Source organism: Sturnira hondurensis, unplaced genomic scaffold (assembly GCF_014824575.4).
Source record: "Sturnira hondurensis isolate 20B ecotype Veracruz unplaced genomic scaffold, ASM1482457v3 Scaffold0009125, whole genome shotgun sequence".
Lineage (NCBI taxonomy): Eukaryota > Metazoa > Chordata > Mammalia > Chiroptera > Phyllostomidae > Sturnira > Sturnira hondurensis.
Window position 1 is genome coordinate 2663335 of NW_028081756.1, and position 24101 is coordinate 2687435.

At 46.7% G+C, this 24101-nt stretch overlaps 1 protein-coding gene across 1 annotated transcript in view; it reads right to left on the reverse strand.

Annotated features, from left to right (window-relative positions):
• Nucleotides 1-17250, reverse strand: part of DRGX (dorsal root ganglia homeobox) — a 29559-nt gene extending 12309 nt beyond the window's left edge. The window contains exons 1-5 of the mRNA XM_037056651.1: nt 17217-17250; nt 12634-12731; nt 11580-11681; nt 8504-8682; nt 8309-8421 (exon numbers count right to left, since the gene is read on the reverse strand). Of these exons, the coding sequence (XP_036912546.1) occupies nt 8309-8421; nt 8504-8682; nt 11580-11681; nt 12634-12731; nt 17217-17250 (526 nt within the window). The remainder of the gene's footprint in view (nt 1-8308; nt 8422-8503; nt 8683-11579; nt 11682-12633; nt 12732-17216) is intronic.
• Between the last annotated feature and the right edge of the window lie 6851 nt (nt 17251-24101).

Here is a 24101-nt window from a genome sequence, read left to right on the forward strand (position 1 = left end):
ATTTAACATCGACTCATATGCATGATTTTTAAATGATAATTAAACAAAAACTCTTTAAAAACTAGGGCAAAAGGAAAATATTTTTACTTCATACTAGGTATCTAGAAGAAAAAGACAGCAAACATAATTGTAAGACCCCGGAAATCTTCCCATGAGATCAAAACTAAGGCAAGGATTGGTCACAAAGAGTATATATTGTATGATTCCATTTATATAAAATTTCCACAATAGCAACTGCAAGATGTCCACAATCTATAGAGACATAAAGATTAGTAGTTGCCTGGGTCAGGGGATCTGGGGGAAATGAAGAGTGCCTGCTAATAGGTATGGGGTAATGAAATTGTTCTAAAGTTGACTTTCGTGCTCATTGCACAACTCATTAAATATACTAAAAAGTCATTGAGTTGTACACTGTAATGGGTGAATTGTATGTTATGTGAATTATATCTCAATAAAGCTTTTATAAAAAATGGAATAAAGCATATAGACTGTTACCCCCACTTCCATTCGATACTGTACTGGAGCTTCTGTCTAGCATAATGAGAAAAGAATTTAAAAAATGGATTGGAAAGGGAGAGACAAACTGTCTTTATTTAGAGATAATCTGATCTTGTAAGTAAACTATCATAAAGAATCTACAACTAAACCTCATTATATAGATCAATCTTGCAAATATACACTGAGCCAAAGAGGAGAGATAGGAAAAATACATATTGTATGATTCCAGTTATATGTATATTATAAACATATTATATATACACATATATATAGTTTGAAAAGGTCAAGACTAAACAATGGCATTTCAGAAAGCCTGCTCAGGAGGTTGCCAAAGCTATACTTATATTTCCATAAAAGTCAGCAAAGAAATATCATTTAGAAGGAGGAAAGTTATGGGAGTAGAAAGGAGGACAGGGATTCAGGGATTTCAGGGGTGCAGGCAAAGTCCTTGATGGTGGTCTATATAGGTGCTTAAAATCATTCATTCATTCATTAATCATTCACTAATCATTAATGTGTGTTCTTTGAAATGTTTCTAATGATTGTTATATTTCACAATAAAGCAATTTCTATATTTAAAATTGTGTTTTTTAAAAAATCACAACCCTAAGGGAAAAGTGATAAAAGAGGAATAGGGGCATGTGGAATGCTTTCAGAGGGCTCAGAGGAGGAAGAGGTCTCTGGCTCTGAGTTTCACCTTGGTGGGTAAATGTTTATTAGCCAATAAAGCCCTTGCAGTCTCAGAAGCCCAAGGGCCAAGGGAACGTGAAAAACAGAGGGCATGCTCTTGGCTACCTACAGGGCCCTGCTCTAGGGAAGGACATGGCCAGACTCTGTCTCAGTAGTGCACTCCCTGTCCCTCTCCTCCCCTGTCCTCACACATGCAAGGCAGGCCCAACACTGCCTCTTTGATTGCTAGCATCCACTGAGCACAGTTGCATGTCAGCACCAAGGGAGGTGCCTCACACAGCCCCTGCCTCAGTTCTCACAGCCTCCAAGGCCTGGATTGACCCAGTTCAGCCATGGAGGACATGTATACACTTAAATACTGTATACAGTATTTAAATACTGTATACAGTCCAGCTGCCAGAATTCCAGGTGTAGACTGTCTGCCTTAAGGCTCCACCAACCCCAAGCCTTATTTGAGACAGCTGGAGCCACCTCACTTTTCCAGGAGGGAGATGGAGACAGGAGGATAAGAAGGGGTCAGAACTCATTCCCTTGTTCTGCTCCTGTTCTCTTACCTCCAGTCTAACTCTAGGGAGCCAGGGACTGAGTGCCTTCAGTAGGTCCAGTAGGCTGCCCCACCCTTCCTCCTGCCTGCTCTGTTTAGGGAAAGTCAGCCATGATACCTCTGCCCAGCTCCAGAGACAGGCTGTGACTCAGGGTTTGAGTGTGGACTGAGCAATGAAAGCTCTTCCCTGGCAGCTATATTTAGTCTCCACATCACACCCAGCTCTCAGAATCACAGGTTAGAGGCAGCCGGGCTACACGCACCAGGGAGCAGGCCTCCGCTCACTGTGGTTCTCCTGCCCCCAATATACTGCCCATCCTGTGGCCAGCACTTCCCCTGAATAAACCCACGCACCTCCCTTGGCCATTAATAATCTCTGTATTAATGAATTGTGAACACAAGGCTGGCCATTAAGACAGCACAGGGAAATTCTTTGTGTTGCTTTTTGTCTGGACACCCACTATTGTTTTATAAACTCTCTCTGCACAGGGTAGGATCCTGCTGCCTCTTTATTTGAGAGTTTTCGTGGCACAGACAATCATGGAACATACTAACTGCATGCCTGGCTGGGACAAGTCCTCTCTGACCAGCCCAGAGTGCAAAGCACATGGCAACCTGCAAAACCCCAGGGAAGGACTGGGTGCCTTATAAGGAAATCCCACCAGAGACAGGGAGGAAGCCCCACCACTGCTAAAAGTTGGAACAGTGGGAAATATAAAGAACAGGGGAATGTCGGCTGCAATAATGTTCAGAGAAATGGGAGAAGTCTGGGAAAAGCAGATATTTCACTGAGTCCTTTACAGATGAGTGGGACCCAGTAACTTGGAAATAAGAATGGAGGAATCTGGTTAATATAACTAATAGTGTTTCTTGAGTACCTCTCATGTGCATGCATTAAAGGCCTCAGATATTCTGACTCATGTGATCTCATTCACTTCTATGAATCCAGTTCTAGGATGATCAGATCTCCACTTTATAGAAGAGGAAGCAGAAGTAGAGAATTCCAGTACTTCTCAACACTCGCATGGCTAGAGAACGAAGAATGAGGATTCACACAGGCAGGCCACCCGAAGTCCTTGCTTGAAGCCACGGTGCTAGTTGGCTGCTTGATAATTAAAGGATAATTAAAGGGGAAAACCCCCACAAGTGCCTGATTTTCAGTTACCTTGCTCTCTTCCCAGTAGGCAGATTCCTGGCCTGAGATAGCCAGCTGCCCCACTTCTTGATGGGGCAGTCTGATGCCTCTCTGGGGGGCCTGTGCATCAAGAGCCTGGAGGCTAGTCTGACACACCTCCGTGTGGGAACACTCTGCTTGACTAGCCACCCCAGGAGGGTGCTGCCCCTACTTTCAACCCTTCTCTGTGCCCGAGCAGCCCTGCTGACCTCTCCAGATACATCCCTCGGAGCAGAGACCACCACATGCCCCAACACTGAGACTGCTGCACGAGCAGCTTCAGCACTGCTTCTCAGACAGTGACCAAGCTGGAGGGCCCTGGAAGCAGAGCACACCCTCCAGCACAGAATAACAGTGCTGTGGCCAAGGGCAAAGTTCCACATCTCTGCCTTTGCCTGCTGGCTGTAGGAAGAAACACCAAGTTGAGCCTGTGGCATGTGCTATGGCAGTTCTAAGTTGGGCGGATTGTCCAAATACAGGGTAATTTCCAGTTTGATCTTTGTTTCTCCCATTCTCCAGATGCTTCTTTGCCTCAGGCTCCTGCTTGCAACAGGTATTTTCAATGACTCAAGGTTATTCTAATTTCTTAAGAAAACCATAATTTGGAGTTTCCTGTTGTTGATTTCTCAGTCTGTATGCCCAAACTCAGCAAAGTGGCTGCTGCTCTCCTTCACATTTTCTAGGTTCTCTCATGATCTGAAGATTTTAAAGCAGAGCCTAGATTCACTGGCATGTTCTGGACCACAGTCATGGAGCTGACAGGGCCCAGCATGCCCACCCCACTCATCTGGCAGGCAGGGTTTGGCATCGCCACGCAAGCAACTCTGTGCACTAGAGTCCTGGGGTTGGGACCCCTGGAGCATGTATCTGTGCCCTTGATTTACCCCTGGCTGTTTTTTTCCTCCCCATGGGGCTATCTGCTCAGGAGCTGATAGCCAGTATTCCAAAAGTACTCACAGTTTCAAAGCCAATTCAAAACCAAATAATTTCTAGGTACTGATTTTGAGTTCCCATAACACTAGATTAAATGACCTAAGGACTTCAAGGATCACTACTTAAAAAACTCACAAAACTGTAACTCAGTGAACTTCAAGTTACCCCCCGAACACTCCTGGAGACTCTCTCAGTATTTCCCAGGCAAGGACTTCACATCTGTTATAACAATGCCTAGAACCAAAAAACCAGAACTCCAACATGAAGCCCTTCAACTTGTAACCAGACATAATGCTGCCCAAGTCCTGAATTTTGGGACCACTAGCTGGGGTGCTCCAAATGACTCTGGGAGATCTGATCCCAAACTGGGAGTCCTGCATTGTTCTCACACTCTGGCTGGGTACTGGTACAGCTGGGAGACTCAGCTTGGTCCCTCAAGTCTGGGCTGAAGGCAGGTCTACAACCTCAGGGGGGCAGCACCTAGAGTGAGGTCTATGATGAGGCCAGAACCTTGGTGACCCTCCTAGAACACTCACTGTCTTCAGTCCAGGGATACGTTGTCTCTCTAGGACCACAAAGTCTGGGGAAGGAAACACAAACACTGGTTTGGGTCTGGGAGCTGAAAATCACTTTGATTTATTTCTTCTGAGTATTTGCAGGTTGCCACAGGCCTGTAGAAATGGATTGAAATCTCTGGCTTGGAAGGGTCTATGATTGGTCAGCTCGCATTGGTCTTAGTAGTCCTGGGTGAGTCTCATAGCTATGGACTGATAGCTGTCCTCACTTGCGGGGGAGAAGCAGAGTCAGGGTCCAAGGACCCTACCAGCAGTGTTCATTCAGAGGAATGAATGAAAAAATGGTGTTGGGAGGAAGGGGCACATCAAGATCCTGTGGAGAATAACCTAGACCACAAAGAGGAAACCTAGCTGAATGAGTGATGAGTTAGCAAGTGACTCTGCCTCCCTGAGCCTCAGTTTCTCAGTTGTAAAAAGAATGATGAGCTTAGAGGCCCAGAAGGGTGTCTTCTAGCACCATCTGCATGGAGCTCCTCCCAGCTAGCTAAAGCAGTGGCCTAGTTGGCCAGCAGCCATTGGGATGTTTGGGTCACAGAGAAGGTTACAGAGAAGGAGAGCTTCACTGAGCCACCAGCTCTGCCAGCATCCAGCTTCCCAGACACCTCTGAGGGTGCAGTTAAAGCAAGGGAGGCCATGTCCCAGCCCAGATATCACTGGCACTGAGCCAGATCCTGGAAACTTGAGGTTGGTCTTCTGCCGGGCTCAAATTGGGCTATACACTTAATTTCTATTGCTTGGGGGAGTGACAAGATGTGGACTGTAAAAGCCAGAAAGCCATCATGGCCCCAAGCCACTTTACAAATATGCCACAAAAACCACTGAGTGTTAAACCCAGGGGTGTTTATAACCTGATTTGCAGGTACACACTTCTCACCCCAGGTCCAAGGCAGAGGCGGTGTTCCCCAATCAACTCTCCAGGGACTGCTGGACTCTCCTAGTCTGAAGTGGGGCTATGCTGACCAGTGGTCTCATGGGCAGCACCAGAGACTTCCAGCTCAGAGTACCTCCCTTCTGGAAGTGTCACCACATGAGGTCAGTCACTTTTAGAATGCAGAGATACTCTAGCTGATGCCAGCTGTTATCTCAGAGCAACCATGTAACCATGGAGGCCCTTCTGTATAATTATAACTTAAGAAGAAAACAGAATTAACACAAGACCACCTGGCAGAGCACGAAGAAGGTTTTCAATAACTGCTTATTTTCCTCCCTTTGCAATGTGACTTAGCTTACCAGCTACTCAAAGAGGCCAGCAGGAATGGGCCATGGTGGTGACAGGATCAGGATGACCCACTGCAGGGGAACTATGTTGAGGGGAGACCCAAGGAGAAGCTATATCCACAAGCAGTAGGACACAGAAAGCAGAAATGAGAGCAGGCAGAAGAAAACTCCCTCTTCCAAAGCGGCAGGCCACAGGCTGGTCAGATGAAAGATGCTCCAGTTTGGACCCAGAGATTTGGAGGCAACATTTGAAAGATAGGACTATTCCTAATAAAAATCTGGATCTCCAGTTTCATCAAAATTTAATAGTTCTGGCTGGACTGTGTCCCCATTCCCACTGGCCACAGTCAGCTGGCTTGAGTTACAATGTACCCTTGAATGATAAATGCTGCCCAGTCCATCCCATCCCCACTTTCGCCCTGTCTAGATCCCTGGATGCCTTTTACCATGTTCCTCAAAGGATTGTTTCTGACAATCCTTCTGTCAGAAACCATGTGCCTTTTCCCAGAGCCTCTCTCAAAAGAGGAAAAATGACAAATAGACCAAGAGGGTCATATTTTTGGAGAAACGTGAGCAAGAGCTCATTTGCATTGGGGAAGCAAAGGTAATGCCTACACGTACTCACTTCACCCACTGCCTGCTGGCTCTGGAAACATCTGCATGTCATATGCCCCAATATGCCTGTTCCCCTGACTGCAGTTAAGAGGAACTTCTCACAGGGACATGCAGGCTGCCCAAGCAATGCCACCACAGTGCACAAAGATGTTCCCCGGTTTGTTAAGCACACCATGATTTCTGTCCTTTAGAGGCTCCTGTATACATCAAGCCCCCATTCCCATGGCAAGAGTAGCATTGAAGGAAAGTGTGTTTCCAGTGAGGCAGGTACTGTGTAGGCCCCTTGAAGTCAATGAGAAATGCTTTGGGAAGAGCCAGGGGCATGGAAATGAGGGAAGGAAGGAGGGCTGGCAGTTTTACTGGTGTCTCCCTCTAATCCCTGCCTCTGTTCTGGGTCAGGGTGTTGGAGACACAAGTTCCTGCTATGTCTCCCTGTCACCACTGACCTCAGCCTCCCTCAGATGCTGTTCTGCCCTACCTGTCCAGCAGTGTGGCTCTCTAGACCACTCTTCAGCCACCACAACTTCTGCCAGGACCTCAGCTAGCTTGGTTAGCCAAAGATCCCCAGAGGCTGCCACAGCAAAGAGATGTGGGAATCACCTCCAATTCTGGATTGGGCAAGCAGAGAACATTTGTAAAAGAGATGGTTCCTTTCAGGAACAGAACTAACCCTCACCAAAGCAGAGAGGATTTGACAGGGAGGCACAGGACTGCTCCTCTGACTAGACCAACCAGGTCCTTGGCTGATACCCAAGTCCCACCAGTAATCTCCTTCTGGAAGCCCCTTCCAGTTGGCTGACTCCACCTTTGTAGTTTCCTATCAGCCTATTATGTCCTGTGGGTATGTCCTAAGGATGCTCTAGCCTGAGTTCTACATGCCCTCTAGAATAGGCAGCCACTATAGCTGAAGGAAGAGCTAGGAGGGTTCAGGGCCCAGAGTTGGATGACGCCAAGCCTCACCCACTTATGCCCAGCTAGCTGGACCACCCAGAAGTGGTGCCAGGCTTTGGAGCTCCATGTCCTACATAGGAAAGTCTACATCCAGAAGCATGACATTCAAGCCCTTCAAGCTCTGGTCCCTGCCAGGCACCTCCGCCCATGGACACTCTCCCATGAGCACCCAACATACCTGCCAATCTCTAGGAAAGCCTAGTTTTCCACCCTCAACACCCCCACCTCTGCCCCACATTATTTGCATGTGTTGTTCCCTGTGCCTACAATGCCTTTCTCGCCCTTCATTCATCATCATGAATGAATGCCCTCAATCATTCCCCAGACAAGCAGGGGATAACTGGGGGAGGGGAGAGAGTGCTGTCCCACCACTTGTTATCAGGAAAAAGCCTACAGTGGCACCCATACCCCTACCTCCCAGACCCCTGTCACAGGCAAGGCCCCCGGGAAACATTAACACTGACTGCCCCAGACCCTCTCTGGAACCCAAGCCTGCTTCTGGCCAGCACACCAGTCTGTCCCATCACAGGAGGAGCAAATTTGGAGACAGGAACTGAGAGATGACATTGGATGGACCCATTAGTCCATCAGGGGTGCCCAGAAATCCCCAAGGGACAGCCCATAAGTGTTCCTTTCTCTGGGCCTGATGAAAATGTTCCAAATGGTTTCCATCTTCCAGACAGCAGCCACTGAGAAGAGCAAATCTTGGAAAACTACAAATCCTAACAGTGACAACTTCTGACATCAGGAATTCCTGGGGTGGGAAGATGGGCAAACTCTATATGGAGAAAGGCCTTCAAAGCTGGAAAGATTGCCCTTCATGGGTCTCACCTGTGAACTGCAAGCGAGCTCCTAAAAGTGTTACCTGTGACCAGAAGCAATCTATCAACACAGAACAGTCACTTTGAAATGACCACACCTCTCAGACCTAGGTCATTCACCTTAGTTTTCAGGCAATGTGGAAAACCAGCAAGATGGCATGTGTGGAAACTGACCCTGGCTGTGACTGACAGGAGAAAAGAAGTTGCACTAGCCTGAGGTGCAAGGAAAGGATGAGAAGCTGGTCGGTCAGACAATCTCAGGATCCCCAGCCAGCAGAGCCAAACTTACCTTTCAGGGAGGCAACATGTGACAGGGCCTGGGCATATGTTGCCGTATTCAAGAGGGTCCCCGGCAAGCAGGAGGGAAAGAAAGGTCCTGTGGGAGCCACTGTTCGCCCCAAGCTAGCAGAGAAAGAAAATCGCATGAGTTCCCAACCCCATGTGCCCACCAGCCCTTCAGGCCCAGGGATCCGTCCGGCCTTACCTCTGCTGGGCCTCCAGGCCCTCCTTTTTGCTCCGGGCCTGGTCCCCAGGAGGCGGGGAATTGACATTTCTCACGGGTGGTGATGTCACCTCTGCCATGGTCTCCTTGGCTCCTGGCTCCTGGTCGGAGGCCCCTCTCTCTGTTTTCCTCCATTTGGCCCTTCGGTTCTGGAACCAAACCTGAATCCCCAGTGGAAAAACACATACAACAGAGGGAGAAAAATCAGACATGGGGAGGGAACCCAAATGCAAGTGCAAATGCCTGGACTCCATGCCCTGTCTTCATGGCTCAGTTTGCAGCCGCAGGCAGAGGCACGGCCTCCCTTTGCCACGAGATCAGCCAAAGTAGTGCTCTGAACTGCAGCTGCAGACCCATGGGCAGGTCTGGAGATCAGTGTAGAAGGCACAACAGGCATTTTTAAAATGAGTGTTAAATCATAGAAAGTACCCAAATGCATTTCCATAGTAAAGGCAAAAGTGTTGTTTTGCGTAAATTCTCAATGCATGTGAGTACAATTATTTGATGTGAAAATATTTCCTGGAGTGAGAGGGGGGATCATCAAGCCATTTATAAAACACTGTCTGGGGTTTTCTCATCCAAATACTCATTCATACTTCCATCATGTTTGCCCTGAGAATCTGAGCATATCTCACCTAATGCTTGTGATTAACTCTGAAATCATCTCTTGCACATCATGATAAGTTCATGACCAGCAGCCCAGTATACCCATTAGAAACTCTGATTCTGGAATCATTTCTGGTTTAGAATTCTGAACCCCAGTGAATCTTCTTTAGAGTCCAGTGCAGTCCCATGAGGTAGGCAGTTCTACTAATCTCCTCTACTTTACAGATGAGAAAACTAAGCAAAGAATGTCAATTAACTTGCCCAAGGTCATTCGGTGGTTTGAAAACCAGTGGCTTCACTAGGAGTCATGATCCAAACTGTTTCGGGGTAATAATAGTGGCCACCCACATCATTAGTAGGAAGATTAATGCAGACATGCATAAAAAACCTGGCACATAGAGATCCATCACTAGATAAACATTAGTGAATGTTTTCATCTCTGCCATCCTAAGGTTAGGGGGTAGCTTATGATTCACCTGTTCTAAGTACCTTCTTAGAGGCTGGTGTAGAATTCTTTAAGCCATGGAAAGCAAGACTACATTTGCAGAAGGATAGCCTCGTGGCAGCTGGGCAGCCCAAGCCTGAGGTTTTTCCAGAGGTCAGTGAAATCCTGCTGCTCTTTATTCCATCCAGCAAAACCTCTTCCCCCTTCTCCTAGGAGATAATTCCTGTCTTACAAAACAATGCTTGCTTAGACCTCCCTCCTATTCTAGGGACATCCTTTCCTTCTGCCAGCAGATTGGCCCAGGAGAGCACCTGGGTCCTGAGGCTGAGCTCTGTGATAGCCACTGCACCTCCGATTTTCATTCTCTTTTTAATCTACTTAGCTTTTAATTGGACATACCAGCAACCATTGAATAATGATTTTATCTATATTCTAAATTTAGGGCAGTTAAATGCAAAGCAAAATGCAGACACTTTCTTGCGTCTTAATTGAATGAAGGTCACAGCTATGACAACATTTAATTGAGCTATTTTTCATTATCATATTTTAATGACTTTGCACTGACAGTTCGCCTGCTTCTGAGGAAAGAGCATGATGGAGTCGTTTATTTCCCTATTTAGTTATTGTTTGACAACATCAGCTTCGATTAAGACCCTGCTTTATAGAACATTAATCATATTTGAATGAGCAAGCCATGTAAATGTAAACACATCTCCCTTCCTGCCACCACCAAAGCCTGAAGCCAGTGTCCCCACGTGGAGGCTCACTAAAAAATTGCTTCGGAGTCATTGTCTGTTTGCATAATGGCCAACAACAGCCTCAACGACAATTCCTAGCTTTAATTGTCACCACCCCTATCTCACCCTTGCACCTTTCAGGGAGAAGTTATGATCTTCCACTTCTGAATGCTCAATAATTGTGTCATTTATCTCAATTTGCAGTTCAGTCTTTAGGCAGCTATTGGCAAGCTGGCATTAAAAAAAGAAAGGAGAGACTGCATCCTGGCCAAAGGAGATTTTCATTTCCAAATAATAATCAGTTTAATTTGCCCACATATGACCAATGATTCATGTTCAGATTTAATAATCAGGATCACATAATCTGATTATAGGGGAAATAATTTGTTTACAACCCCCAATTTACTGCTCAGAATTCCATTATCTCTCTTCAGCCATTGGTTTTTAAGAGATACTAACATGACCCAGGGGAACCAAAAGCAAACTATTATATTTTCTACAATTAGATCTTTGCATAGTCTTAACCCCAAGCCCCTACATTAAAAAGAACAGAAACAGCATGGAGGAAACCCCATAAATAAAATGAATATATAATTGTGCTCAAAGAATAGCTTGCTTGGAGAGGCAGTACTGCAGATCTGTGCCTCCTGTGCTCAGGCACATCTGCTGGGCTCAATGGGTTTGTGCACTTAAACATAATCACCCTGCAGCTTCTAAAAAGAAATGCTGCTCAGAGACAGCCATGAAGGCCATGTTCATCTCTGCAGCAGCCCTTTCACTGCTGCTGTATAAAGATTTTTAAATTGCACATGTTCTTCAGATTCACTTCTCTAAAAGTGTCCACATGTTGGGGAAAAGTTGAACATAATGCAATTTCTGGAAAGCAGATCCTAACCCTGTTCCCATCTGAAAATACTGTTCTCTGAGACTAACCGGCCTCAGCCCAGAGTGGTCAGAGATGCTTTGAGAATAGCATCTCAGCTCTTTTTTTTTCCAAAGCAAGGAAATGGATGTGCATTGATGTAATTTAGTACCTTAGAGACGCGGACAAATTAGTGTAGAACATTATCACTAGTTAATTATGAATGACCGATTAATCAACCTAATCTAATATTCCACATTATGTTGATGTTATTAAAGTGCATCATGAAAATGACAGATAGTCTTCATTTGCTTTCTTTGGCCAAATGTGCACTCTGCAGTCATGATGTCAAAAAAAAGTTTGCCAGTTTTAATATTAGGGAGTTAAATAATTGAACAGAAGGCTCACCTGCACTCTGGCTTCTGTGAGGTTTATTTTCATAGCCAGCTCTTCTCTGGTGAATACATCAGGATAGTGCGTCTGGGCAAAAACTGCCTCCAGAGCTTCCAGCTGGTAAAAGAAAGAAGTATTTACTGATGAGAGGTTGTGACGAGGTGAGAAGAAGCAAATATATATTTCAAATTTGCTAAGAGTGGTGAGGAAGCTGTTTCACAGACCAAATAGGGAAAGGGGAGGGCAAAAAGAGCTGTTTGAAAAGATTCCGTGGAATTAAAATTTCAACAGCTGATAACTTAGGAGATAAGTCTTGCTAACAACCTCAACGTTCCCCCCAAAACTAGAAATACAAAGAGAGGGGCAAATATTTACATACACTTACATTTAAATATATTCATAGGGATCAAAATGGAAGATGGCCTTATGAATTAGAGCCATCCACACAGCATTCACCACAGAGCCAGGAGAAAAGAATCAATTTGAAGCTGCCCTGTGTGTGTCAACCACACAGAAGCTACATAGGGGTGTTTGAGTCGCTTTCCTGACTATGCCAGTTTGCTCCAGAAGTTGAACAGATCTTAAAGAATGGGCCCAGGTCGAGGAAACACAGTACCAGAGTTCCAAACATAGCCCTTCCATTTATGGGCAACAACATCTTCCACAAATCTGTCATCTTCTTGGGTCCCAGCCTTCTGATCTACCTACCAGGAATAAGAATGTGCTACTTGCCTTCCTAAAAGGGTTGTTTCAAGATTCAAATGGTATCGCTGATGTTAAAATGGTCCACAAACTATCAACCATAAGCGAATGGGAGCAATTATTATTGCCTCTTTACTTTCTATCTGGGATCATAAGGTCAAAATCTTCTGCCCTCTTCCCAAACAGGTTCTTTGACACAAAAGTTGTTTAAGAAAAAAAGAAAAGATCTAGTTAACATGATCACTTGGCCTTATTTGAAAAGATGAAGAGATGCTAAAACTCTGTTTTTCCTTTTCTTTCTTTCTTTCTTTCTTTCTTTTTTTTAGGCAAGAAACAGCTAACTTTCAGAAGGAGAACACCATCATACCTGCTGAAGTGTGAATGTTGTCCGGTTCCGGCGCTGTTTTCTGCGCAAGAATCCATCATCAAAATCTCCGGTAGGGTGGTTGCCAAAAGGTGCAGTGCCTGTTGGGAGCAAACAGGATCAGCCTGAGCAGATGGCCCCCCCAGTCTTCATATACAATCCCCCACTACACAGGCTCACTTGGCGGCATCAACTCATCCCCCCCAGATAGAACCCTGACCATTCCAAAGCATCTTTTCTGTTCCTCTTATTAACCCCCTTCTTTTCCACTCTCTTGTGCTCTCTCTCTCCCAATAACTTATGACTCCAGGCCCAACTACACTTATTTCATAGGGTGGGTGGTGACCTTACTTCCCAAGACAGCCAAGTTCTCTTCTTGAGAAATTCTGGACTCAGGCAGGAAGGGTCACTGGCTTGAGATGAAGCCTTCATCTGACCTCCAACTCTCAGCTGCACTCTGTCCAATGCACCTCATTCCCTACCTCAGACCCTGCTGTTTTCCATTTGCTCACCTGTTAGTCTATTTGCCTGTGTTTCCATAAACAGCAAGGGTTAAAAGCTGGGGGTTGAGAAGAAAAAGAAAAACTCCAAGAGCTTTTTACAACACTTCCTTCCTAGAACTTCAGGAGACCAGAAGGTAAGAAATTTATAAATAATATTAACTATTGTTGATCACAGCTCATCAGCATCATAGTGGATATGTTACATGGATGTCAATAAACAAGAGATCTGCTCCAATAGTCATTGTTCTGAATTCCAAGCAGATTTACACAGGGCCATTCTCAAAGGGCACCCCACCCTCTTGCCAGACTCATAAAGAATCCACTGCTTCTACTGCCCTGAAAAGAAAGGCATCCTTTCCAATGTCCTCCCAGCAGCCTCCAAAGCTTCTACAAAGCCAGAATAGACTCTGGCCCCAAATGTGCACTCAGATCATTTTCCAAATGTGCACCATTTACTTGACAGTCCAAAATGGCTTCTCAGGAAAATAAATGAGCAAGTTCTCATTAGCCAGTGAACACTGTACCTGCCATGGGCTCTGATCTCAGAATCACTACACCTTTAGCATTAGAAGCTTGCAAGCCACGGTGCTGGGACCACATTCCTCAGAAGGATCTCAGTCCCAATGAAGCAAGATCCTCTAGGCTTTTAAAAATCCCATCTACTAAAGGGAGTCCACCCTACCTACTATACTCTACTCTCCAGTGCCACATCCTCTGCCATAATGCCCCACTCTCTGCAGAAGCTTCCATCTTCTTGTCCAAACTGCATTCTTCTTCAAAACCCTAATTAAAAATATTTCTCTCCAGATCACTGGAAGCTTAAAAGAGCAACCTCACAGTAGCTTTATTTCCATTATTTTGCAGAATACAAAACTGTTTCCTTTTGAAACAAAGAACTTGACTGGTGAGACTGGGATGAAATCTCTGAGGGTGTCTAATCACGATCAGCCTCCGTCTTCTAATTTAAATCTGCTGCTCCACACTGGTTCACCCTGTATATACACAATTCCTTAAGTGAAATACTGCACGTCAGATTAAACCCTAAAAAAGCTGATGTTTCATCAAATTAATAAGGACAAAGATGGACAACCTAATAGAAAAGACAAAAATATGAGAAGAAGCTTTTTACTTAAAAATAAGTAGAATGAATGGTCAATAATGCTATGAAAATGTTAAACCTTGTTGATAATTAAATAAAACAGAACAATTAACTACTATTTCCACCATGTTTTTTTGCCAAAAAGCATCAGAAATATTATGATACCTAGTACAGATATGAGTGTAATCAAATGCGCATGCCATTTAGCTATTTGTAGCAGCATCTATTGGTGTAGCCTTATTAGAGGGTAATGACAATTTTATCAAAAGTTTAAGTACAAATACAGACATTTAATCTATGAATATACTTCTAAAGAGTGACAAAGTAAAGTGAGAAGAATGTTCTTGGCAGCAGGGTAATAAAAAAAACTGGAAACAATGGCAAAACCAAAGTTCCCATCAGTGGACACTTCCTACACAGCATCTGATGGAATATTACACAGCTGTTTAAAAGAGGTTGTTAGATCTGTATACATCAACATGGAAAAAATCCCAAAATGTATATTATGCCATGATAAAAGCAAAGTCCTGAGTGATGTGGCAGTATGATCTCAGCACAAATAAAGCATAACACACCCCGAGAAAATTACATAAATGAGGTCAAATACCTGTTTTCCTTGAAGGACTCACAAGAAACCCACAATAGGGAGTGCCTTTAGAAGAAGAAGTGAAGGAGAATTCCACCTTTCAATGTATAGGTTTCTGTTTGTTTAATTCCTAAGCAGATATATGGAGTACTTTTTAATTTAATATCAGAAAAAATATCTGAGAAGTGAGATTATGAACCACACTGTGCTTTCTCCCTTATGCCTCTCTACATTAATAAAAAATAAAAATTAAAAAGCTGATAGGTTTATATTCTAAAAGTCTGTTCTCAGCCTTTCCATTTGCAGCAGATCATCTCCTCCTCAGCAACACTAAACACTGCTTTCTGTAAAACTGGCTTAGAAAGATCTGCAAAATGATTTTTAGAAAAGGTTTTTAAAGACCTATTTCCTTTTCTTCTGATTATAGCATTCAGAGTCAGCATCTAGGTAGGATGTGCCTGGGGTGTGGAAGAAGAGGCAAGCCAACTGAGCTGAGCTGACAGCAGTAAGCAGCTCAGTGTGCTGGGGCTAGAACAAATAACAGACTGGGCTAGCACTCTCCTTAAGTGGCTTCTGCAACCCGAGCTGCAGGCAAGGTTTTCCCCTTAAGTCATCCATTCAGTCCAACTCCTGCTGAATACCCCAAACCTCAGCCCTCTCAAATTTGATAAGAAGGGTGGGCCACTGGGTATCAATCTGTCCAAACTCAAGATTCAGAAGTGAAAGGTATCTGTGTCTACCACATATTCATATTCTACCCCCAGGGGTAGAGGGTCTTTTTCCAGGCGTGGGGTACAATGCCAGGAGATATACCTCTCTGAGCTTTCATAAAGCCAATCACCACGGGTCCTTGATTGTAAAAGGTGGTGATATAGAGGCAAGTGTCTGGCCTTTCCTTCTTAGAAATACTGACCAAGCTGGCAGTATTTAAGACAAGCTGGCAGATCTTAAATACCTGTCCTCATTAGTCCCCTCTAGAAAATCCTACTAAACTCTTGAAAGCTTCCTTGGTAAAAACATAAACTTCTGTAATCCTTGTGTGGTTAGCCAGCTGAGGCTCAGCCACTGCTCAAGGTAACCTAAAGCAAGGGGGACAAGCATCCTTGATGTCCTAGGTCCCTCAGTGTCTCCTCACCTTTATCCTGTCCCCTGCCTCCCAGGATTTCTTTGCCTCCAAAATTCTTCTACCCACAAATAAATCCAAGGAGTAGGTTGCCAAAGACGGGTCCTGGAAGTACTCCCACAGCTAGAGACATCCTTCTGNCTGAGGCTCAGCCACTGCTCAAGGTAACCTAAAGCAAGGGGGACAAGCATCCTTGATGTCCTAGGTCCCTCAGTGTCTCCTCACCTTTATCCTGTCCCCTGCCTCCCAGGATTTCTTTGCCTCCAAAATTCTTCTACCCACAAATAAATCCAAGGAGTAGGTTGCCAAAGACGGGTCCTGGAAGTACTCCCACAGCTAGACATCCTTCTGTCCCCTGGCTGGGACTACTGCTCTGAGGAGGGTGCTGTTCAAGGGCTAGAGTGCGCTGCTTTGCCTTTGCCTGATGCGTGCTAATCCTCCCTTGTGTGGGGGACCCACTCCTGGGAATTTCCAGAACCCTCTCCACCCTGGGGGCACCAGAGATCCAAGCTGTCCTGTTTTCACCTACTCCCACCTAACAACCCAGTGCACAGACCACACCAGGGATCTTGAAGTGGAATTTCTTCTAAAGCCTGGAGACCCTCAAAGACCCAAAATCCTGGCCATGGGGCTGCCCCTGGGAGCAAGGAGTAGTTAGCATTTGAGGTCAGAAACCCAGGGAGTCACAGAGATGAAGCCAGGTCAGGACACTTGTGCCCGTGTAGGGGAGGGCCGCTTGGCTCTGGCTCTCGGCTCTCAAGAGGCCACGGTGGCTGGGAACAGATGTCACCTCCTCCCCCACCCCCCACTCCCCCAGAAGTATTGCCCTGTGCCAGTGTGAGAGCGGCCGGCAATGGGTCGTTCCGGCTCATGGTCTGACCCAGGACAATTCAAGCCAACTCCCTAGTTCACCTTGGCTTTTGGGGCTGTTTGCAAAACACCGTGAAAGATTGATGCGGCCCCCTGGGTGGCTGGAGAGGGGGGGCGCGATTAGAGGCGTGACACTAGCATCTGTGATGGGAAGACTCTGCTGGTCCCTGTGGCATAGCCTGAAACCGCTCAGCTCAGACGGAGAGAGCGGTGGGAGGCAGGTGGCGACGGGGAGAGAAGCCGGAGTCGGATACTCGGAGGGGGCAAGGGGCGCCCCTACCCGCCGTCCAAGCGGCTGCACCTTTGGCGGGGCGGTACCCAACAACCCACCAGCCCCACTGTCGCTTGGGTCCGTTCTGGCAGGCTCAGCCTTTTCGGAGCTGCCCGGGAGCGACGCTTACTCACCCTCAAGCTGTGGCGGACAGTGGAAATAAAACATCCCTGACGGCTGGATCTTCTGGACGGCCGGGACTCGGAGGGTGACCGCGGGATCCACAGGCGTACCTGGCTTCGGCCTGGCTGCAAAGCAAACGGCTATAATCTAAGCGTCCCTCTACCTGGGACCTAGTCCGGCCCCGAAGCACACCGGGAGCTCCCCGCCGGAAAACCGCCTCCCAACCCCCTCAGCCCACTGTGGGAACCGGAGGGGAGGTGGCAGCGCCTTTTCAAACTGGGTCCCTGCGGGATAGCCCCTCAGTTCAGGTCCACCTCCCCGACAGCTGTGCTCTCACCCTGGCCCCAATATCGAACCCACTCAGTTCCTGGCTCTCAGGGATCCCCTGCGCAAGCGCTGCACCCAGGTCACTGCAGCCTGGTCCAGCGAAAGCGCCAGGCCATCTGGGCGAGCGGTTGTCCAGGCCAGGAAGGCACAGCGGAGCCCACAGGCCTGGCGCGCCTGGCCCAGTGAGAGGGTTGGGAGCCGGGCGTACCTCGGCGGGCGGCGGGCGAGGAAGGCCGGAACGTGACTGCCTCCCGTCCGAAAGCGGGTCTCGACTGGAGGCGGGCGGGGCTCGGCGCGGCTGGCTCCCACAAGACCAGAAAAGTGACTCGGGAAGTGGCCAGATGTCTTGCTGTCTACAGCGCGCGCCGCCGCTCAGCACTCGCCTTTATAAACTCACGCATAATTGGCCTTAATCTGATTATTTCCAGCGCTGTCTACAGCGAATAACTTGGATAGGTCTATTGGGCCTTACAAATGGCCCACGTGGTGTTTTTTTTTTTTAAGTCCTTTCTGAGCAAACACCAGGAATCTTTTCCCTCTTTTAAAAGACGGTAGCAACAACCATCACTCCCATCCACCCCCAAAAGGCATTATTTTCTTAATATTCCACTCCGCCCCATCCCACTTAAGTCCCCTGACGCAAAACCTTCTTTCCCTTGGAGTTTAGGCGCGCCCTCGTCAGAGGCTTGGCGGCTCCCGGGCTGAGAATTGACAAAGCGATGCTAATTTTCACCGCCGGATGGGTTTTGGGGGGACCCTTTGCACACGGCTTCCCTTTCCAAGCGACCGTACAAAAGGAAAGTTTGATTTTGTTCTCAGCAAGGGGTCCCTGAATTTATAGTTGCTTTCCGATGCAAATGATATGCGATGGGACCCTTCGCAATTACTTTTAAAATGCATCCGAGGCAGACACTCAGCAGAGAGAGCCCGCCCTTCCCTCTGCCCGGGTGAAAATTAAACTCTAAAGTACCGGGCTGAAATTTTCAAGTCAGGGGCGCAGGATTGGATCAAATCACATAAACTGCAAAAAAAGCAAGTCTAATGGCGCATAATTGGTTCTGTAATAGCATTACACCAGGATAATAGCCCGTTACGGCCCCCTGCACTATTAAGTGCTTCCCTGGCGGAAAGCCTTTATGATATTAAAGGGGGAATATAATGATATTTTGGTTATTAAATGCGTGTAATTAATTTATGCACCACTGAAAATAAAGTTGGTATTATGACCCACTCAAGATGCATCAGAAGATGCAAGTCAGACAACTGTTGATAAGTTCTAGTGTCTGTGTTCTGTCTAGACTGCTGATTTTATTTTGGGACGATGGCTTCTTGGACAGACTGCATAAATTGAATATTTTATAAACATTCTAATGTTGCATTCAGGAGCCGTGGCAAGGCGGTGGGTAGGGTCCGTGCACCGCCTGGGATCCAGCTTTGACCGTAACGACACAGCGCGTTGGAAACAAAAGGCCCACAAGTGGACACCAGGCCGGGCAAGGTGCGTGTGCGGGTCTCTGACCTGCCAGTGGGCACCCCTCCGAAAACCGCCTGGAGGAAGACCGGGCACCTGCCAAGGCAAGTCGGAGCCCGATGCACCTCAGCGGACCCTTTTGGGCATTGCCTGGCCTGGCGCGGGGAGTCGGCCCCGACACACAGAAGAAACCGCTGGAAACTCCGGCTTGGTTTAGAGCTGAAAGCGTCCATGGAGAGCCAGCACTCTCAGGACCACGGACTCTGGAAGTTCAGGAGGCGGGCTCCGGGGCTGGGATTAGCACATCTGCAGGTCGGGTGGCGAATGCGGTAGCAGACAGGGCAGTGGGGCTCCTGAGAGCCATTTTCAGCTCGCGTAGAGAAAGGCTGGTGCAGACCCTCTCTCAGCTCCAGACAAGAGGCTCAGCTAGAGCGCACTGTCTCTCTCCCGGTGTCCCTCAGAGGACCACTGCTCTTTGAAGCCCTCTTTAAGACCCCGAGACTCCCCTTGCTCATCTGAGTATGCCAAAAGACCCCTCAGGTTCCTGCCCGCCTGCCCTAAGGGGCAGTTCTCCACCCCGTGCGCTCCGGCAGCCTGGTGCCTGGGGAACGAAGAAAGGAAAGCATCCCGGCCGGCTTAGCCAAGATGCTCCAGGCGCACCTGAGTGTCTGAGCGGGGACGCTCGGCCCCAGACGCCAGACGCCGCGTTGGCCTCAGAAACCAACAAGGTTCAAGCCCCAGTCTCAGCTCCCCATCCCCGGTATCTGCTGAAGCAACAAGGTCCAGAGATGTCCTAGGGCTCGACTGGCTGTTGCTGGATCTGTGGGCAGCACTCTTTCTGCGTCCCCGGGCCGAGTTCGAACCCTAGGCGGCGGCACCGGTTCCTCCCAGGCTGCGGAGGGAAACAAGGAGGGTCTGAGGGTCCTTCTGGGGCCCTGAGCTGAGCGGCGGCCGGTCCCGCCCCACTGGATCCCGGGATTTCGGGGACCCGCTGCTATCCTCTCTAGTCCAAGCCGGCGAAAGTTACTTCGGACACACGCTCAGCGCTCCCAGCAGGGACCGAAATCTCGATTCCTCATTTCCGCGAGCGGCTCTTGCTCCGCGGCTCCACCCGGGAAGCGTCCCGCGGCCTGTCGCCGGCTGGTCCTGGCCCTCTCGAGTCCCCGAGGCTAGCTGGGCCGCCTCCCTGGCCGGACAACCAGGCTGCGGGAAAACACCCACCTCTCGCGCGGCTCGGAGCCAGCTCGGGACCCTCTGCCTGAACTCAACCGACGTCCCGTCTGCCTGAGTCGGGAGGCTGGGCTGGTTGCTGTTGACAAAATAGCGAATAAACAAACAACTAAGCGATGTTAGTAACGAAAGGCTACAGCAAACTTTGATAACGGGAAACCCCTTTTCACCCTCTGATTATCTATCTAGTACAACCTCGGCCAGGGAGAAGGCGTTAGTAACGAAAAGATTATCTTTCCTTACTTCTTGTGCGCTAAAATGTATTTTCCAATTAACAAAATTCACCCATCTGTCCTGCTTGGACACTCTGATGATTTACTACCTAGAAGTGTACTTTCTTTATCTAAAGACCAAGGTGACTGCTTTTAATTTTCTCTAACCTCTTTACACTTGGTGTTCACCAGACTCATAATGTTAATTGGCTTCATATACGGATCATCAGTTTAATGAAGAAATAAATCCTGTGTTGCTTTATGTTTTAACAGTGATTGCTTTAATGAGGAATGTGACGAGTTCAAAAATCAAAGCTACAGAAGACATTAGAGGGGGCTTCTATTAGAACTGAAATGCTTCGAGTTAAATTCACCGGTCATATTTCAACGGATTGTCGCCCCAGGGGCCCTTCCCTCCCCCACCTGGGTTGCTTCCAGAAGGAGACAATTTTGTGGTTGGTCCTCAGTGCTTCTTGCTTCTTCTCTCCATATTTTAATACTGAGAGTCTCCATTACCTAGAAGAAAAATTTTCTGGTTACTAAACAGGTGCGCTACTTTACCTCCTGTTCAGCAAAGCAGAGAGAAGCCAGAACAGAGTGGGGGAGTACAACTTTCAAGGTTGTTCGCTATTTAGAAAATAAAAGCAGGAAAAGAGTAACACACATCCCCTAAGATTTATGTGGAGGTGTTGTAGAAGCCGCATCCCCAAAGCAGCACATCCTTACACTGAGAATTCAAGCTTCTACTCTTGAAGGCAGACAGCTCTGGTAGAGGCCAGTGGTGGGCTACTGCTGACCCAGATTCTGGCCCCTGAAAATGTCTGCAGGGAATGCTCTGGGCTCCTGCCTGGATGAAAGGAGCTTTACATCTCTATATCAATTAATAGCATAAATCTACTTTCTCTAATGGGTGTTTGATTTTTCTAATTTTAAACTTGCTCTATGAAGAGAAAACTGTCATCTCAAAAACACTGAGAGCAGCAATAAAATGCTGGAAGTTGGAACGTCTATACCTGTAAGCCCTAAATTGTCTTGTAGTTGAATTATGAATTATTTTAAATTGATTCCTGAAAAGAATCTTAAGTCCTTAGAAAATATAGGTATCTGAGGCTCCAGTTTGATGTCTCAAACACCAGACATGGTATTCACTTTTTACCATTTGTTCTGTTTTAGGAAAACTGAAGAAACATTTGAAGGCACCACTTTTGAGCCCAAATGCATGAATGTATATGTTGAATATGACACTTAAATTGTTCTCAGAAGAGTTTTTTCCAACCTCCCTTTAAAAACTTTAGCAGAAACAATTTCAGTAAATATGATCTAAAATCGTAACAATGGGGTAAAGCAGATAAAATACTTCAATTTTCAGGAAGAAAAAAAGCACATGATTTCCTAATTATGTGTATTGAAAGGGTTCCGGTGGTTTGTAATGTTGTTTTGTTATTAAAATTTTTAAGGGCCTCTCTGGTGCAGTCCCCAGTGGCCACACAGCTCTCCCCAGGCAAAGACGCCGCATATGCCTGCTCAGTATGGACACCGCATTCTGTTGTCACATTGTAGTTTTGGAAATTGCCGAGAAAGCTGAGGTTAGCTGAATATAATATAATAACTGGAAAAAACAGTTCATTGAAATTCCAGGTGAACAGGGGAATATGAACAGCAAATATATGTATACAACAGGAATAAATATGCATTTTATTATCTTGGAAATTCCCTATCATTCATTAGTTTTACTATCATGTAAAAAAGTAAAAGCAGCTGCTTAAATGCAAGCCAGCCTCCAATAACTTCATAGGGAGTGGCCATAGGACAAAGTGTTTTCTCATGTGGTTCCAGAGGAATGACACAGCTCAGTTCAAGGCTACCTAATCCTCACAAAGTAGGAAAGCATTGCACCTGAGTTAGACCCATCATCTGCAGAATCTCTGCATACCTAATTCCATTCAAGCATTCTCCCACCCTCATGAGCTGGGTGAGCTTGAGCAGACCACTTAGTCCTTCAGAACCTCAGTGACTCCTCTGAAAAGGGAGATAAAAGCGCCTACATCAGGTGCTGGTGGGAGAGTTAAAAGCAATACTAGAGGATTCTTAGGAAAATGAAATTATTGTTTGATACTACAATGCTGGATACACGTCATTATAATTTTGTGAAAATCTACAGTCTACATGACACCAAGAATGAACCCTAATGTAAACCATAGGCTCTGGGTGATTATGATGTGTCGATGTAGGTTCATAGATTATGACAAATGTACCATTCTGATGGGTGATGTTGATGGTGGAGAAGGCTGTGCTTGTATAGGGCAGGGGGACATGGAAACTCCCCATACTTTCTGCTCAATTTTGCTGTGCACTAAAAACTGCTCTAAAAAATCAAGTCTCCTAGAGAAAAAAAAAGTCAGACAGTGCTGAAAACAATGCCCAGCACATAGCAGCCACTCCATGAACACCAGCCATGACTGTTCCGTTATAACCATCAGTATTGTCTTGCCATTATCATGGTCCAGTGGGTGCTGCATTTCTGGAAAGTTGCTGCCCAGAGCTCTCTTGGGTACACACAGATGACACCTGCTTCTTCTGCCTATCTCCAGGATAAGCCTACCTGGGGTCAAAGCAGTATCACCTTCAGAGAGCTCCTCTGCAGCTCCTCCTACCTGTTGCCAATCTGCCATGCTTGTTTTCTTACATTCCTCCTTCATCATGCTTCACTGTATGGTTTATCCAGCTTCACTCTGCACATACTTATTTATCCAGAAAAGGTAAACCAAATGCCCTTATCCTGGATCAGAGGTATTCTAGTTGACCAACAGAAATTTTTTAGAAGTTCAAATTGATTTCTTATAGATTGGACATGTCATCTCCGCTTGACTACAGGCTCCAATATTCCACACTACTGTCCTCCAGGTCACTTCCTCCACTTTTGCGACTCACCTGGTTCCTGCAGGCATCTGACTTTCCTATCCCTGACATAAAATCTATGTGAGTCAATCATAACTTCCAGACTGATAATAACTTCTTGTCTAATATTAAAATGAGAAAGGAATGTATTGAAAGAAACTATGTCCACAGCCTCTGAAGCTTCAGAGTCTAGCTCAGTCCATCTCAACAAACACAGGGCCTATTCTGTATTAGGTGCAGGAGATAGAGACCTGAACTCTAGGCCTCAGGACCCAGCCCCTAGAGATTTTGTCTAGGAAAGGAGAAAGCACAGCAGGAAGAAGGAAAACTGGCACCATGTGGCACCCCACCAGAAGGTACTGGATTTACTGGGTCTTCTCTCCACTGCCTTAGAGGGATTTCTGGAAGGGCAGTTCTCAGAATATAGAACACCCCCAGCTGGGGTAGGGGCCGTCATACTCATAGAGCTTCATGCAGCTTCAGCTGGAGAAGTACCCTCTCTCCCCAGAGCCCATGGGCAATCTCCTCTCTCTCCCCCATGTTGACCTCATTGAACCAGAGTCCAAGAGTCTTGATAGAGCTCAGCAGCAGCCTTTAGCCTCTTGATTTTCAGTTCTAGGTGCAATGAGAATCTTGGGAGTGGAAGGCTAGACCACACCTCAGCCTGGAATATGTCCTACAGGTGCATCTGTGAGATTTAATTTCTAAGACCCCCAACATCCAGTACTACTCTATGGATCTACTGGAATCACTGACTT